A 16,033-nucleotide genomic window follows, 5' to 3' on the forward strand; every position below is an offset into this window, starting at 1 on the left:
CCAAGTTAATCTAGACTGTTACAGAGTACATTTTATTCTGGAGGTTATATTAGAGACATTGTTTCATAAACTAATCATTTTCAAAAGTTTCTCTGGTAAGGTACATGATTAAAATAAATGTTTGGACAACATTCACCATTGCTATAGTTTGTTCACACAACTTCTAAATTTTCCTTTCTAATTCCTTGTTTTGTATTGCACCACTATTTTACCCAATTTTGTTCCAGTACTTTCATTTACTGAGCTCTAATCAGCAACACCAAAATCTTTTAAAGTGCAGTTAATAATCAAGAAGAGTCTGCTCCTGGTGGGAAAAATATGGAAGACTTCTGTGGTATCCGGCTACCCTGTATTACAGAGTGGATTACAGATTGGGACACTGTCTCTGCAAAGAGCCGGATTATTAATATTCCAGGCTTTGTAGGCCATGTGGTTGCTGTCACAACTACTCAGCTCTGCAGTTACAACAGAAAAACAGCCATAGACAATAAGCAGAAAAGTTAGTATGGTGATTCCAATATAAGTTTATTTACAAAAACAGGCAGCTTGGGACCACAGTTTGCCAACACCCTGTGTCATTTGGAGACTTATTTCAGTTGAGGATTTAGGCAGTCTCTATTCAGGTTCAGAAACATTTTCCAACTGCACATGATCCAGAGGTAAACACTTTGAAGGCCACTCATACTATATTATATAATGTACTTTTATCAGAAGCAGAAGCTGAGGGAATAAAATTATGTAAGGCTCCATTTGCTTTTGTAACAACTCTCAAAGCTCAGCATAACAGGAGTTGCATTCAAGTGTTCCTGAAATTTCTTTCCTGTGAAATTTCTTGATGGTGAAATTTCTTAATGGTGTTCTGGCACTAAAGAATGAGCACTATAAATCATGTTCATGTTCTCAGCCAGTAGTATAATTTTTAGGAAATATCCTAAGCCAATGACACCAAGAGAGCAAAATCAGTGTGACCAATGATATTTAGAAAAGATGTGTTCATTAACATTAAAAGTTTAAAGTAATCCATTCAGGAAATGGACTGACAGCATGGAGGACTTTGGGAGAATCTTTTTTATGGCAGTTGTGTGGAGCACATTGATCATTGAAAATGTCACTTTGAAAATTACAAGGAAGAAATGTCCAATGGCAAAATATGTGTTTACATGATTTCAAACATGTAACAGTCAGAATATACAAATTCTGTCAATCAATATTCAGTATTTATTGAAGAAGAGTCTACTGTGAGCAAGTTTCTGATCTGAGAACCAGGAACATGGGAGTGAGTAAAGTGGACCAAACTTTCCACCCTCTCATTTTCTCATAAGACAGAGATGGATATGGAGGATCAAAGGGATTTTAGCAATTGAAATACTTGGAATTTTAATATCATGGCTTGTTGGGGGCCAGAATTTGTCAAGTTCCTGGTATATATCAAGTACTCTTCCAGGCACAAAATACAGTGTGAACAAAATATGTACATACCCCTGCACTGTTGGAGCTACATTCAATGGAGGCGACAGAACCAAAGGAAATAAGTAAAATATACAGAAGGTGACTCAGGGACAGGGGCAAAGGAGGAAATCAAGATATAAAATGCTGGGAGAAGGTGGACTTTTAGATTGGGTGATCAGGATTTCTTGAGAAGTTGACTCTTGATTAACTAATTAAAGAAGATGAATGAGCTGGCAAGGTGTAATTTTGGGAGAAGGTCATTCTGTGCAGAAGGATTAGGAAGTGCAAAGGCCCCAAGATGGGAGTGTGCCTGGAGTGGCCAAGGAACACCAGGGGGGCTGTTGGTTGCTTGGAGTGAGTGAAGGGTGGGAGGAAATCAGATGGAAGAGGTAACAGCAGAACAGTCACATTCCACCTTTTAAGACATTGTATGGATGTTGGTTTTTAATCTGAAAAACAAGAAGACATTGGACAGTGTGGAGCAAAGGGGAGAAATGGTCAGGTTTGCATTAAAACAGTTTCTGCTGTTGAGAGTTAACAACAGATATAGGGAGGCTTTTAGGAGGCTGCTGAAATAATCCAGGGACAAATGATGTCATCTCAAGTGGAGCATCTCAAGACATAGAGACACTGAGAGAAAGATAGAATAGAGGTGTGGTAAGGGCCAGTGTTCCCATTGCCAGGGCCCACCTGCCACAAAGGGTGAGATAAGTCAGGTGCATTCCTTACTGTAGCTTTATTTCCAGTAGGAGGCACAGGGAGGATTTTCTAGGCAAGAAAGCACTGGGTCACTCACCAGCACATCTGTTCTCAGATCTTGATACCCAGCTGGAAGGGGCGGGAAGGAAGAGGACTCCTCCCCTACAAGCTTTCCAGGCCAGAGCCTGCCATTGCCAGCTGTGTGGAGCAGGCCTGGAGAGGAGCACCCCTGCCAAAGTAACGATAAGCCTTTGCTCACTGTGGCTTCACTCACCCAGCTGGGATCTTCGACTTCTGTGGTTGCCTTTAATGCTCTGAACAGCCCCCTCAAGCAGGGCAGATCACCTTCATTTCACAGCTGTGGAAATTCAGGGAGACTGAGTAGCAAACACAGATTTGAAGAGCTGGGGCACTGGTGTCCCATCCCATGCTCTGGGCATGCAGGAGGGAGTAATGTGTAGAGAGACAGTATCAGGCACAACCAAGTTCTTAATTTAGGTTGGTTTTAAATGTAGAAATACATGAAAGAATATAAAATCGTATTTCTATTTCGTGGCTGCCTCCTGCTACGGAACACTCTTCTCACCATTCTGTCCTGAATCATTTTCCGACATTTTCCCACCTCTGGTTATTTATTCACGAATTGGCACCTTCAACATTTGTTGATGTTTTAAGAATGCTTCCATTTCCAATGACCTATGTTAAAGTGACAGAGCAGTAAAGATTCCATTAAACCGTTTCTTTCTGTCTTGAACCTTTATAAAAGTACCATGACCACCTTTTACTGTTAAAAAGCTTAAGACTGATTGTAATTGAACTTTTTATTTTTATTTTTAGGGAACAACTTAATTCTTTATTGAAGACCTATAACATTTTCTATAAGAACCAGAAAAATCTGCATATTTTATATGGAGAGGTAAGCTCATTGAAGAAAGGCAATCCAGTTTTATTCACACACACACACACACCCAATTCTGCAAGAAACAGGTGAAAGTTTAACTTGATTATGATTCTTATTTTTAGACTTGGGCTTGGAACACTTGTCACTTTCTAAGCTGTTTTGAGATAGAAAACATTTAAAAATTTTAATGGCATATTTTCTATTTTAAAAATAGAGTACAAATATTTTTAACAGCATTTCCACTGAAGATTTATCACAATACATTCTTACAAATGCACCAAAATGTATATAGAAAGATATTCACTGTGATGTCATTTGTAATGGAGAAAATTTGAAGATGTCACTACTACTAATTAGGGATTATTCAAATAAATCATGATGCATCTGTAATGTCAAATATGATTTGTTTTTTTAAATAAATGGATTAGATTCCAATAAATCTGCACTGTATCAAAATAAAAATTTAAAAATATTAAAGAAAGAATTAGGAAAGTCCTGAAGCTAAAAAGCATTTAAATTGTAAGTTCAGGGGTACAAGTGCAAGTTTGTTACATGGGTAAACATGTGTCATAGTGTTTTGTTGTACAGATTACTTCATCATCCAGCTATTGAGCCTACTACTCATTAGTTATTTTTCCCGATCCTGTCCCTCCTCCCAATTTCCACCCTCTGATAGGCCCCAGTGTCTGTAGTTCTCCTCTATGTGTTTATGTGCTCCCATCAGTTAGGTCCCATTTATAAGTGAGAATATACAGTATTTGGCTTTCTGTTCCTGTGTCAGTTTGCTAAGAATGATGGCCTCTAGCTCCATCCCTGCAAAGGACATGATCTTGTTCTTTTTTATGGTTGCACAGTATTCCATGGTGTACCTATACTATATTTTCTTTATCCAGTCTATCATTGATGGGGATTTAGGCTGAGTCCATGTTTTTACTATTATAAATAGTGCTGCAATGAACATATGTATGTGTGTGTCTTTATTTTATTTATTTATTTATTTTGAGATGGAGTTTCGCTCTTGTTACCCTGGCTGGAGTGCAATGGCGCGATCTCGGCTCACCGCAACCTCCGCCTCCTGGGTTCAGGCAATTCTCCTGCCTCAGCTTCCTGAGTAGCTGGGATTACAGGCACGCGCCACCATGCCCAGCTAATTTTTTGTATTTTTAGTAGAGACGGGGTTTCACCATATTGACCTGGATGGTCTCGATCTCTTGATCTCGTGATCCACCTGCCTCGGCCTCCCAAAGTGCTGGGATTACAGGCATGAGCCACTGCGCCCGGCCCGTGTGTGTCTTTATAATAAAATAATTTATTTTCCACTGGGCATATACCCAATAATGGGATTGATGGGTCAAATGGCATTTCTGTCTTTAGGTCTTTGAGGAATGAACATACTGCCTTTCTGAATGATTGGACTAATTTATACTCCCACCAGCAGTGTATAAGGGTTCCTTTTTCTCCACAAACTCACCAGCATCTGTTATTTTTTGACTTTTTAGTAATAGCCATTCTGACTGGTGTGAGATGTTATTTCATTGTGGTTTTGATTTATATTTCTCTAACGATCAATTATGCAGAGCTTTTTCATATGATTGCTGGCCACATGTATGTCTTCTTTTCAGAAGTGTCTGCTCATGTCCTTTGCCCATTTTTTAATGGGGTTGTTTGGTTTTTTTTCCTTGCAAATTTGTCTAAGTTCCTTGTAGATGCTGAATATTAGATCTTTGTCAGATGCATAGTTTGCAAAAATATTCTTCCATTCTGTAGATTGTTTACTCTGTTGGTAGTTTCTTTTACTGTACAGAACTCTTTAATTAGGTTCCATTTGCCAGTTTTTGGTTTTGTTGCAATTGCTTTTGCCATCTTCATCATGAAATCTTTGCACATGTCTATGTCCTGGATGTTGTTACCTAGGTTATACTCCAACGTTTTTATAATTCTAGGTTTTATATTTAAATCATTAGTCCATCTTGATTTAATTTTTGCATATGGTGCAAAGAAGGGGTCCAGTTTTAATTTTCTGCATATGGCTAATCAGTCATCTTAGCACCATTTATTGAATAGGGAATCCTTTCCCCATTGCTTGTTTTTGTCAGATTTGTTGCAGATCAGATATTTGTAGGTATGCAGTATCATTTCTGGGTTCTCTATTCTGTTCCATCAGTTTGTGTGCCTGTTCTTGTACCAGTACCATGCTGTTTTGGTTACTGTAGCTCTGTAGCATAGTTTGAAGTTAGGTAGTGTGATGCCTCCAGCTTTGATCTTTTGCTTAGGATTGCCTTGGCTATTCAGGCTCTTTTGGATCTATATGAATTTTAAAATAGTTTTTTCTGTGAAGAATATCAATGGTAGTTTAATGGAAATATCATTGAATCTATAAATTGCTTTGGGCAGTATGGCCATTGTTTTTCCATTTCTTTGTGTCATCTGTCATTTCTTTGAGCAGTGACTTAAGTTCTCTTTGTAGATGTCTTTCACTTCCCTTGTTAGCTGTATTCCTAGGTATTTTATTCTTTCTGTGGGAATTTGTTTGGGATTTGGCTCTCTTTTTGGTGTATAGGAATGCTAGCAATTTTTGCACATTTATTTTGTATCCTGAGACTTTGCTCAAGTTGCTAATCAGCTTAAGAAGCTTTTGGGCTGAGATGATGGGGCTTTCTAGATATAAATCATGTCATCCGAAAACAGGGATACTTTGACTTCCTCTCTTTCTATTTGAATGCCCTTTATTTCTTCAAAGCATTTTTAGGAGTGCAACTGGCAGGCTAGTGTACAAAGTGGCCTTATGTTTACTTTTTTCTTTTAAAAAAAAATTTCAGTGCTTCATTCTCCACAGGTCTCTTCACTCAGCCTTGTATTCTGATGGGGCTCACTTTACATATTTACAATATCTTCTGGCTGGAGGACATTAGAATTTTCTACTTCTGATATAAATCTTCAAATTTCATGTCACAGCATGGACTTTAGGCAACCATGGTTAAATCTGCAGTTTAGATGGAAGATAATTTACAAAGCACTCTGGCCTTTTCTACTAAGTTAAATGATTTAGTTCAATTGGGTATTTAAATTACTTCCCCAAATTCAATAACATACTTAATTAAATAACTAATCCCTTTATAAAGAAGTGGGCCTAATTTTAAGTTATTTCAGCATTGTCCTATATCTTAAATCTTTTATATATACTTATAAAAATATAACATTTAGGAAAAGATTAAAACTAGGAAAATGATTATTTATATTTTAATTCAAAAGTTTCCACAAAATTCATGATGTTAAATTTGTTCTCTTTCGGTAAATGTTTGAGTTTTGGTGTTATGAACATTTAAGTTGAGGCATATTCTTTTCAATTCTGTACATCACTGCTCTATTTATAATACAAAAGTTTTTTAGGCCGGGCACAGTAACTCATGCCTATAATCCCAACACTTTGGGAGGCTGAGGCGAGCAGATCACCTGAAGTCAGGAGTTCAAGACCAATCTGGCCAGAAACCTTGTCTGTACTTAAAAAATACAAAAATTAACCAGATGTGGTGGCACATGCCTGTAATCCCAGCTACTGGTGAGGCTGAGACAGGAGAATCAGCTGCACCCAGGAGGTGGAGGTTGCAGTGAGCCAAGATCACACTACTGTACTCCAGCCTGGGCAACAGAGGAAGATTCTGTGTCCAAAAAAAAAAAAGTTATTTAATTTTTAAAAATAGTTTCATGTTTTATATAATTTTTAAAGCTGTATAAAGTGATAAGTGTACATTGAGGCTATCAGACTTTTCAATCTTTACATACTGGTCAATAAAGTTATAATTCAGAATTTTTCAAATCTTCTGACACTGTTTAAAAGGGGCAGTCCTTGGATGACAATATGTGGCTTTATTCATCTTTGATTAATCAATCAATTAATGAAACAAATATTTATTGAGTGTCTACCATGTACCAGATACCATTTTAAAAGCTGGAGATATAGTAATGAAGAATTTAACAACCTCAGCAGAGTAGTGAGTTTTTTTTTTCAGAGTTTCTATGAATTTTTGATATAAAGGCTTAATTGAGTTCTAGTTAAGCAGAGAAAGAATGCTATCCACCATTAACTAAACTATATAATCTATATTATGCACAGTCATTTCAAGAAACAAATTGTGTTTGGTTGCTGAAAAAGACTGGTAACTAACCTCTTAGTACTCTGAAATGCAAATCTAAAGTGGAAGGAACGTGAAACATTGTTTCAGGAGTGATTCCAAAGGAAGTTTAACAGCCAAAGAAATAATAAACAGTAATATAGAGCACCTATTGAATTCCAGGTGTATGAATTAGGAATTATCATAATGTCTGTTTTTCAGATAAGAAAACCCAAGCTTAAAGGTGGCCAGCAGCTTGTCCAAGGCCACAACTAGGAAGAGGCAGAGCCAGGATTTGAGCACAGGTTTATGCGATTTCAGAGTCTGGAGTTTTCATTACACTCTCAAATAAGAATTGAGTTATTAAATGCTGTCTAACAATCAACTTTTCATAATATTAATAATAGTTAATGGATGTTAAAATAGGTATTTTGTGGCTGGCATATGCCTTTTGTTAGTTTCTGTATTTTTCAAAGCTTTTATAACAGAAAACATTACTTTAACATTGGAAAATGATATATATATACAATGACTGTTTATCCTTTAATTCAAAAGTATCCACAAAATTCACGATATTAAGCTTGTTTCCTTCTTCTATTATACTATACTTCTAATTTTAAAGAAATTCTTCAAATGCTGTTGTTTTTACAAAAATATTCTATCTAGCCAGGTGTGATGGCTCACACCTGTAATCCTAGCACTTTGGGAGGCTGAGGTGGGTGGATCAAGAGGTCAAGAAATTGAGATCATCCTGGCCAACATAGCAAAACCCTATCTCTACTAAAAATACAAAAAAATAAAATAAAATTAGCTGGGCGTGATGGCATTTGCCTGTAGTCCCAGCTACTCAGGAGGCTGAGGCAGGAGAATCACTTGAACCCGGAAGGCGGAGGTTGCAATGAGCCAAGATCATGCCACTGCACTCCAGCCTGGTGACAGTGTGAGACTCCTCTCAAAAATAAAATCATATCTATAATGTTTTGAATTTTACAGCATGGCTTCACATATATTATTTTACCTGTTCTGCATAACTTTATGAGTTAAATTTTTTTCTGTTCAGAAATGAGGAAATAGCTGCTAAATCTTTAAACAGTTTTTTTCTGATTTCTAGTTCATTACAGTTTTTAAATCTGCTTTAATTTTAAATTAAACAAAATTAGAGAATTAAAATTCCACTTAATTGAAGAACCGTAGTGTTCAGAAAGTATTTTAACATACTGTACCCTCTGGTGGACATGCCATTACCATTTTGATTTACTCACTTTGCTGGGTATCGCTGTTTCCAAAAATAAAAGAATATTTTAAAAATAGAATTGTTTTGTAGATAAAGTGGAAAGCCAGACAATACCCCTGGGATTTCTTTTTAACCTATTAAGGTTTCTTATGCACTTAATTTCTACATCTTAAGTTAAAACATTTACCTTCTATAAATAATACAAAAACAATCGGGGGGATTATTGATTTCTTCCTTAGACTGAAGATGGCAAACTAATGGTTGAAGGAATGCTGGACATATTCTGGGGAGTAAAACGACCTATACAGCTAAAAATACAAGATGAGAAGCCATTCTCTTCTTTTACCACGATGAAGTTACCAGATGTCTTCTCCAGCAAAGGGTAAGCTATTGTTCATGTTTGTAATTCCTCAGAAGATGATCTTCATATCTAGTTTTATTGTGTGCACTCTTAATGAAGGAAACTTAGGCTTGTGTGGAAATGATTATACAAAATCTCACTTTATTTCCCAGCAACTCCATTAAGTAAGTGTTTAGAAACCAGGGTTTTTCAAGATTAGTTAATTTGTGCAAGATCTGCAATTACAATGTGGCAGAACTTACTTCTGTCTGGGCTCCGCAGCCTGTGGTCTCGACTCCTCTACTCTTGTTATTTCTTTCCTGGAGTCTGTATTCCCTCATTGGAAAAGACAAAATATAAAGGCAGAATTTGATTTACCCTGGCCTGGTTTCTAAAATAAGAGAATAAAATCTAAATGTCTTATTTCCTTGGAACAAAGGGCTCATCGTGCTTTGTACCAGGGAAACTTAATGATGCTCCATCTGATGGTCCCAATCCTTTCCAACAGAATACCCCAAAATGCATTTGAAGTTAAATAAATAGACAAAACAGTCCTCTGTGTGAGTTTATGCAAGTGTACCTTGGATATCCAGGTTGGGCTAATTTTTTCCTTACTCCTTTACAAGTTTTAGAAAAATTAATAAATATCCCCAGCAAGAATCATACCTATATAAAAGTTCCTTTCATCCTTTTTTCCATCCCTTCTTCTTTTTTAGTCCTTTACTCTCCAGCTTAACCTACTTTGTATATACATTGAGATTCCAAGCCTTCTTTTCATACCATTTATCCTCCCATCATTGTTAGATGAGCTGGCATCCTATCAGAGGAGACAATGGAGAAAGGCCTGCTGGGATAGTTTGCCCTATGTGATCTTTGGCTAAGGAAAATCAGTTATCACCTTAACAGAAATCTGCTTTTCATTTGGAAAACAATATTTAAGCACTACTATGATTTTCACCTTGCCAGTATTTCTCAAACATTACACTACTGCTGTGCTGAATGTTTCGTAATTCCCTAAACATTTCATGCGATTTCTAATTTTCCTGACTCTACCTGGAAGTCTACCTGCTTCTCCACACCAATTTTCCTGACTGTCCTCCAACAATCCTTTAAGACTCAGCTCAGGTAACATGTTCTCCAGAATGCAATTCCTGACCCCTCAGTCTATACTAGGTGCACCGAAAACTTTTCTGTATCACTTGACACACATGCAGTCAATTTTATTTTTGAATACTTGTCTCCTTGTCTATAGTGTAAGCTTCTTAGCAGTAGGGAATGTGCCTGGCACAAAGAAGAGATTCAAAACATAGAATAGAGTAAAATCCCCAGAAGCCTGTGGTTAAATGACGTCTGCTTTGTTGTGACTATTTGGTCCCTCTGTCTATCTCTTGTTTCCTATCCAAGCTAAGGATTACCAATGAACTTAGGGCTCAGAGCCTAAGGAAGAACAGAAGGGAGGCTGCAGGCTGAGGCAGACTGAGAAAGCCCCGTATTTCTCACTTCAGGCACCTGATGACTGATAGGGCTGATGATTCTAAATAACGAGGAGCATCATTTAAAAGGACAAAATACTCATGGGATCTGCTTTCGGGAAAGTATACAAGATATGAATTTACAAAATTAACTACCATACGTTGTATTACCTAAGACTTCATTGCAAAATTCTCTGATCAGCCACATCTGTTTGATGCATTTTAATTTTTTAATTCATGAAAATGTAATAAATATCAAACATTAAAGGAAAATGTCAAAGAGATGAAGTAAGGTAATTGTATCACCTTAAGCCATCATTATTTTGAATGGCTTTACCAAGATATGTTCTAAGTTTTATTTTATTTTTAATTGACAAAAAATAATTCTATACATTTACGTAATACAACATCTTTTATGCATATATGCATTGTAGAATGAACAAAACAGGTTAATTAACATATCAGTCATCTCAAATATTTATCTTTTTTGTGGGGAGAATAGAAAATATAAAAACTTTTCTCCTTTAACTCTTTTGAAATATACAATATGCTATTATTAACCAAGATATTTTTTAAGTTCTCAAATGTAAAATCCATGTTCCTAGCAATTCTGAATTTTTGAATGAGTTTCAAGAACCCAAGTGGACAAAGTAATATGCCTCTCCATATACTGCCACAGGTTCTAAAATAATATCCTTGGGATACATCTGCTATAGGATCCATTTATATTTTACATTGTTTATTAGTATATTGCTATGAAACAAACAGGAATTGGCTCTCTTTTTGTTTAAAGTTGAGAAAAATTACCTAGAAACCTTTATCAGCTTGTCCTTTTCCAAAGTAACAAGACTGACCATAGAACATTTGGCAAAAAAAGAATCCATTCTTTATACATACACACAGAGCCACACGCACACAAGAGCAAGATTAGATTTGGTTGTCATTAATTTGCCAAGAATATTTCCTGGGAGCCAGCTGAACACTCAGGCAGGAAGGCATGGCATAACTGGAAATGACTTTTCCCCGGCTATGCTTTGCTAATGGGGTAAGGTATCATTTCTGTTGTTGTTTCAGTCCAATCCTAGACACCCTCCCTCTGGTTTTTTCATTTAAGATAACATCCGTTTAAATTCTCAACCTTTAATTGTGAAAATAAATTGACTATTTCCTTACTCTTAGACTTCTCCTGTTTTCTTTTTCCCACACTGGGCATCTCTGGGCAAAACGTATACCTCTGCTCTTGCAAGATGACAGATTTTATATCTGCAGCAAGTAAACGTGGAGTAAATGACACGGAACTTCAGCAGCAGGAAGGGCTGTAATCTTATGTCTTTCAGTTCACTCTTTGAGAGAATCGTTGGTGTTGTCACGTTAGTTTGTTTAAATTATGTTTGAAATGAATCACACGGAGGAAGTATGAGCTTAATTGGAGTGAAGAAGCTTTTTAAAAAATCAGTCTATTTGAGCTCTGACCACTTGCTACCCTTTATGGAAACAATTCTACGGGCAGTGCTTTGACCTCTCATATCTAGTACAAGTGTTTTTGAAATCTTTCATTAACGAAAGGAAAGAACAGCCTTGTTAAGGTTGTATTTGCTTACACTATTTTTCACTTCTGTTTTTAATCTTTCCAAACTCAGCTTTTGCATATTTTGGACAAGTCATGGCAGAATAACATAAAGAGCATGAACTGGACAGGTGTACATTTGAATAATGTCAGTGGTGGGTTTTTTTCTTACAATATGGGAGGGAAGTGACCATATTCTATTTGTCTATCAAAATTCTACCTCCTTTTCATTTTTAAACTCTTTAGAAAACCTCCTCACAGTTTAAATTTGCAAATGACCATACATCCTGAACTTTGGTCAGAGCAACAGAAGTCTCATGTTTGGGCAAGTTAAACCATTTGATATTACATTAAGTTCCAACCAGTTTTCTCTTGAAAACTCTGGATAACTGCCCTAGAGCTTAGTCATGTGCACAGTTGCATGGGGTGGCACTTCAAATTACACAATCCAGAGCTGAAAACTAGTGTTTTCTGCTGTAGATGGTGGAAAAGATAAGAGGCCAAACACAGAATATATTGGACCACTTCTGGCAGCCTGTATTTGTGTGACAACGCTAAGCTGTTACGTCTGCCAGGGTCACCAAGAATTTGCCTGGCATCCCAGGGATTCTTATCTTTAGCCTTATGAAATAGCATCACATTACTTTGCATTTTTGGTTTCTGTTTTTCATTGGTATTACCTTTTCCATTGCTAACCTTCCTTCTATGATAATTATACCTGCCACTTTCTGATTATTAAGCTGCTATAAATTGGGGGAAATGGATAATTTTATCTGCCATAAGACTAATTAGATTGTGGTAGTTTTTCTTTGAGTTAAAGTTATTACCTACAGTTGGGCTTTATAACATTTGTTTGGATTGGCTGTATTCTGAAATTAACAAATATATTAGGATTACTTTCTACCTCATAAGACTATTCTGAGACTCAAGTGATATAATAACCATAAAATAGACTTCAAAATAATTCAAAAGTAAAGAAGAAAGGGGATGATTCTTTTCATATTCACTGCCATTACTTTTTGTTGCCACCAGTGACATTTGGGAAAAGTCAGTGCCACAAATTCCCTATAAGTGAATATATTTTAGTCATAAGGAAAACAAACATTATTGAAGAGACTCTTAAATAATAGCAACCATTTGCCTAGAAAGATCCGGGAACACTTTGGGTCCCTAATGGTTCCTGGCCCATCAGAAATGAAACAGATAGAGATGCTGGTGATGATGATGATGATGACAACAACGACGACAACGGAGATGAGGATAATTATAATTATTTTTAATCCATATTGAATGCATACCATTTCAGACCGTTTCAAGAATTTTATACAAATTAACTCTTTTCATCCTCACAACCACCCTATCCTACCTCATACCATTATCATTTCCATTTTACAGATGAGGACACAGGCACAGAGAGAATAAGAAAGTTGTTTGAGACCCGATAAATAAAATAAAATTGAGTTTTGACCTGCTGTAAAAATAAACACTTGTCAGGTTCCATTTGTTCTGAGCACTAGAATGCACTTAAAATTGTTAGTTTTTCTGTGAAATAATAATTTTCTGGCCAAGTATCTCATACATTTTCCTTCTTTGTAAACTACATTCTTCATGGTAATCAAGAGCCTTAAAAGATAGGCCCCATATTTTCTCATTTTAGAGCCACTCTACCTAACACTGTTTTGAATGCAATAGGTACTCAATACATATTGACAGAATGCATAAAAAATACTTTTATATCTAAACTCTCCTAAGAGTATTATCCAATATCTCATAACAATTGATCATCTTAGTTTCTGCTAATTCGATTTGAACGTATGTTTTACAGAATCTATAAAACTTGCACTTCAGTGTGTAACTGAATTATTATATCAAGAAGATATGCTCTGTAAAAGTACAGGAAGTATTTAAAATACCTACTGACCACTGGTATGAATATAATTTTAACATCATAAAATTGTTATAACTTTGGATGATATATCCACCTACAGAGGCCCACAGTATTACTTTATTAATACTGTAAATCTAGAAACCATCGTGGGCTTCAATATGAATGGAACTGATGTTACTTACAAGATTTCTTACTTTTCAGAATGACACGCTGGGGGGAATTTGATGATCTCTATCATATTAGCGAACTGGACAGGACCCAGATTCCAATGTCTGAAACAAGGAATTCCCAGGAAGGTCAGTATCAAAATGTTATTAATTGGGAGACTTAGTTTTTAATTAGTGTAAAGTATGACCCTATATGTTTCCCTGAAATCTAACGTTTTTCATACCACTACACAATAAACTCCTGTTTCATATGTACATATATTTTGTAAATGTCTTAGGAGCATAGTAACTTAAGTCACTGTAGCGCTTGTATGATGTTGAAGAACCTTACTTTGGTATATAAAATGTAATTTTAAAAGCAATTATATTAAGTCACTTAAATTTATTAGAATAGGGAGAGCTAACAGTTTTAATAAAGTTTGTACTCATGAAATTATTCAGTATTTTCCCCAAAGATTAGAATCATTTATTATTCTCAACAGCTGCATATGTTAGACCTAGCCCATCAGGCCTAATTATATATCTTTTTAGAAGTTGAACATTTTAGTTAGTTAATAGATATTTAAATAACTTCTCAGAAAGACACAGATATACTGGAGTCAATTTTAAATTTGATGAAGTTATTTCAAAGATATTTTTTAAAAGATAAATACAGGCCGGGCGCGGTGGCTCAAGCCTGTAATCCCAGCACTTTGGGAGGCCGAGGTGGGTGGATCACGAGGTCAAGAGATCGAGACCATCCTGGTCAACATGGTGAAACCCCGTCTCCACTAAAGATACAAAAAATAAGCTGGGCACGGTGGTGCGTGCCTGTAATCCCAGCTACTCAGGAGGCTGAGGCAGGAGAATTGCCTGAACCCAGGAGGCGGAGGTTGCGGTGAGCCGAGATCGCGCCATTGCACTCCAGCCTGGGTAACAAGAGCGAAACTCCGTCTCAAAATAAATAAATAAATAAATAAATAAATACATTGAAGGATCATATGGATTCATACTGAACTTGTCAAACCAATGGGAAATGCCAGCTCCAGTGACATGTGACATTAGTAATTGTAATCATAATGGTGATGATGTGAGAGTAATAATAATGATATTGATAGCTGTAATCCGTTGAGACTCTTCTAAGTATCAGGCATGATATTTTGTATTTTATATGAATTTTTTCATGTGATTCTCATATACACATCAGATTCAAAGAGTAGCAGATGCTGGTGATGGAAGCTAGAGTGAGGGGTGGTAGACACAGTTCATGTGCCTGAAATGGGGCTGTGATTTACCAAGTCAGTTCAGTGTGAACAAGGGTATCCCACTAGTATTAACTTCATAAGCCCACCAGCAACTTCCAATGTTTGCTTTCTTTTTGTTCGGTGATTCTCAATTCTGCCTCCTCTCCTACTCCACAAGAACCCAGATCCTATGACTAACATGACGTTCCTTCCAGGGTTCCCTTATCTTTGTCTCATGGGATCTTTACATCTTGTTATATATGGGCCTTTCCAATTATCCTTTTAAAAATATCTATTAAACCTAAGGAAATCCCAGTATTTTGGCATCAAATACATCATAAAAATCTATTTGTATTTAAACACCAGTGTTAGATAAGGAAGAAATATCTCATTCCTATTTGATGACATTCTAATTACAATTGAAAATTATTTAAAATCCTAGAAACAAATAAGACACAAATGCCACCAAATGGTCTTATTCTTGCATCTGAATATGCACAGTAGAGGAAATTGTAAAAGGTGCTATCAACTGGATGCAAGCAGAAAGGGGACCAGAAGGCAGGTTTGAATCTCTGCATCTTAGGCTAGTAACACATTGTAACTCAATTCAATTCCATTTAAACACCTGCTGCCTACCCAATAGGCACTAGAGCTGTTCAATGCTGCATTATAATTTTATACTCTAAAATCTTCTGTAGGAATTGTAATAATTTAATAATAAAATTTTGACTAATAAATTATGAATCATTGTTGAATATACATCACTCAATGAGAAGAAATAATAAAAGAGTGGGCAACTAAGGTAAAAAGTTATTCATATCATACTTCTGGAATGTTCTAAAAGGAATATAATGTGAATTATCTTTGCGATATATTACTATGAATAGTGGGCACTAGTCCAAAGCATACTATTCCTTTTGCTTTTACAAAAGATGGTAAAATAAAATCTTTCAATGCTCTATATAGCATGTAAATGGCTTC

At 36.1% G+C, this 16,033-nt stretch overlaps 1 protein-coding gene across 3 annotated transcripts in view; it reads left to right on the forward strand.

Annotated features, from left to right (window-relative positions):
* RASSF6 (Ras association domain family member 6) overlaps window positions 1-16,033 on the forward strand; it is a 54,697-nt gene that overhangs the window by 18,898 nt on the left and 19,766 nt on the right. For all 3 annotated transcript variants that reach the window (XM_002745734.7, XM_017970495.4, XM_017970494.4), the window contains exons 3-5: window positions 2,986-3,064; window positions 8,635-8,777; window positions 13,864-13,958. In XM_002745734.7, the coding sequence (XP_002745780.4) occupies window positions 2,986-3,064; window positions 8,635-8,777; window positions 13,864-13,958 (317 nt within the window). The remainder of the gene's footprint in view (window positions 1-2,985; window positions 3,065-8,634; window positions 8,778-13,863; window positions 13,959-16,033) is intronic.

This window comes from Callithrix jacchus, chromosome 3 (genome assembly GCF_049354715.1).
Source record: "Callithrix jacchus isolate 240 chromosome 3, calJac240_pri, whole genome shotgun sequence".
Lineage (NCBI taxonomy): Eukaryota > Metazoa > Chordata > Mammalia > Primates > Cebidae > Callithrix > Callithrix jacchus.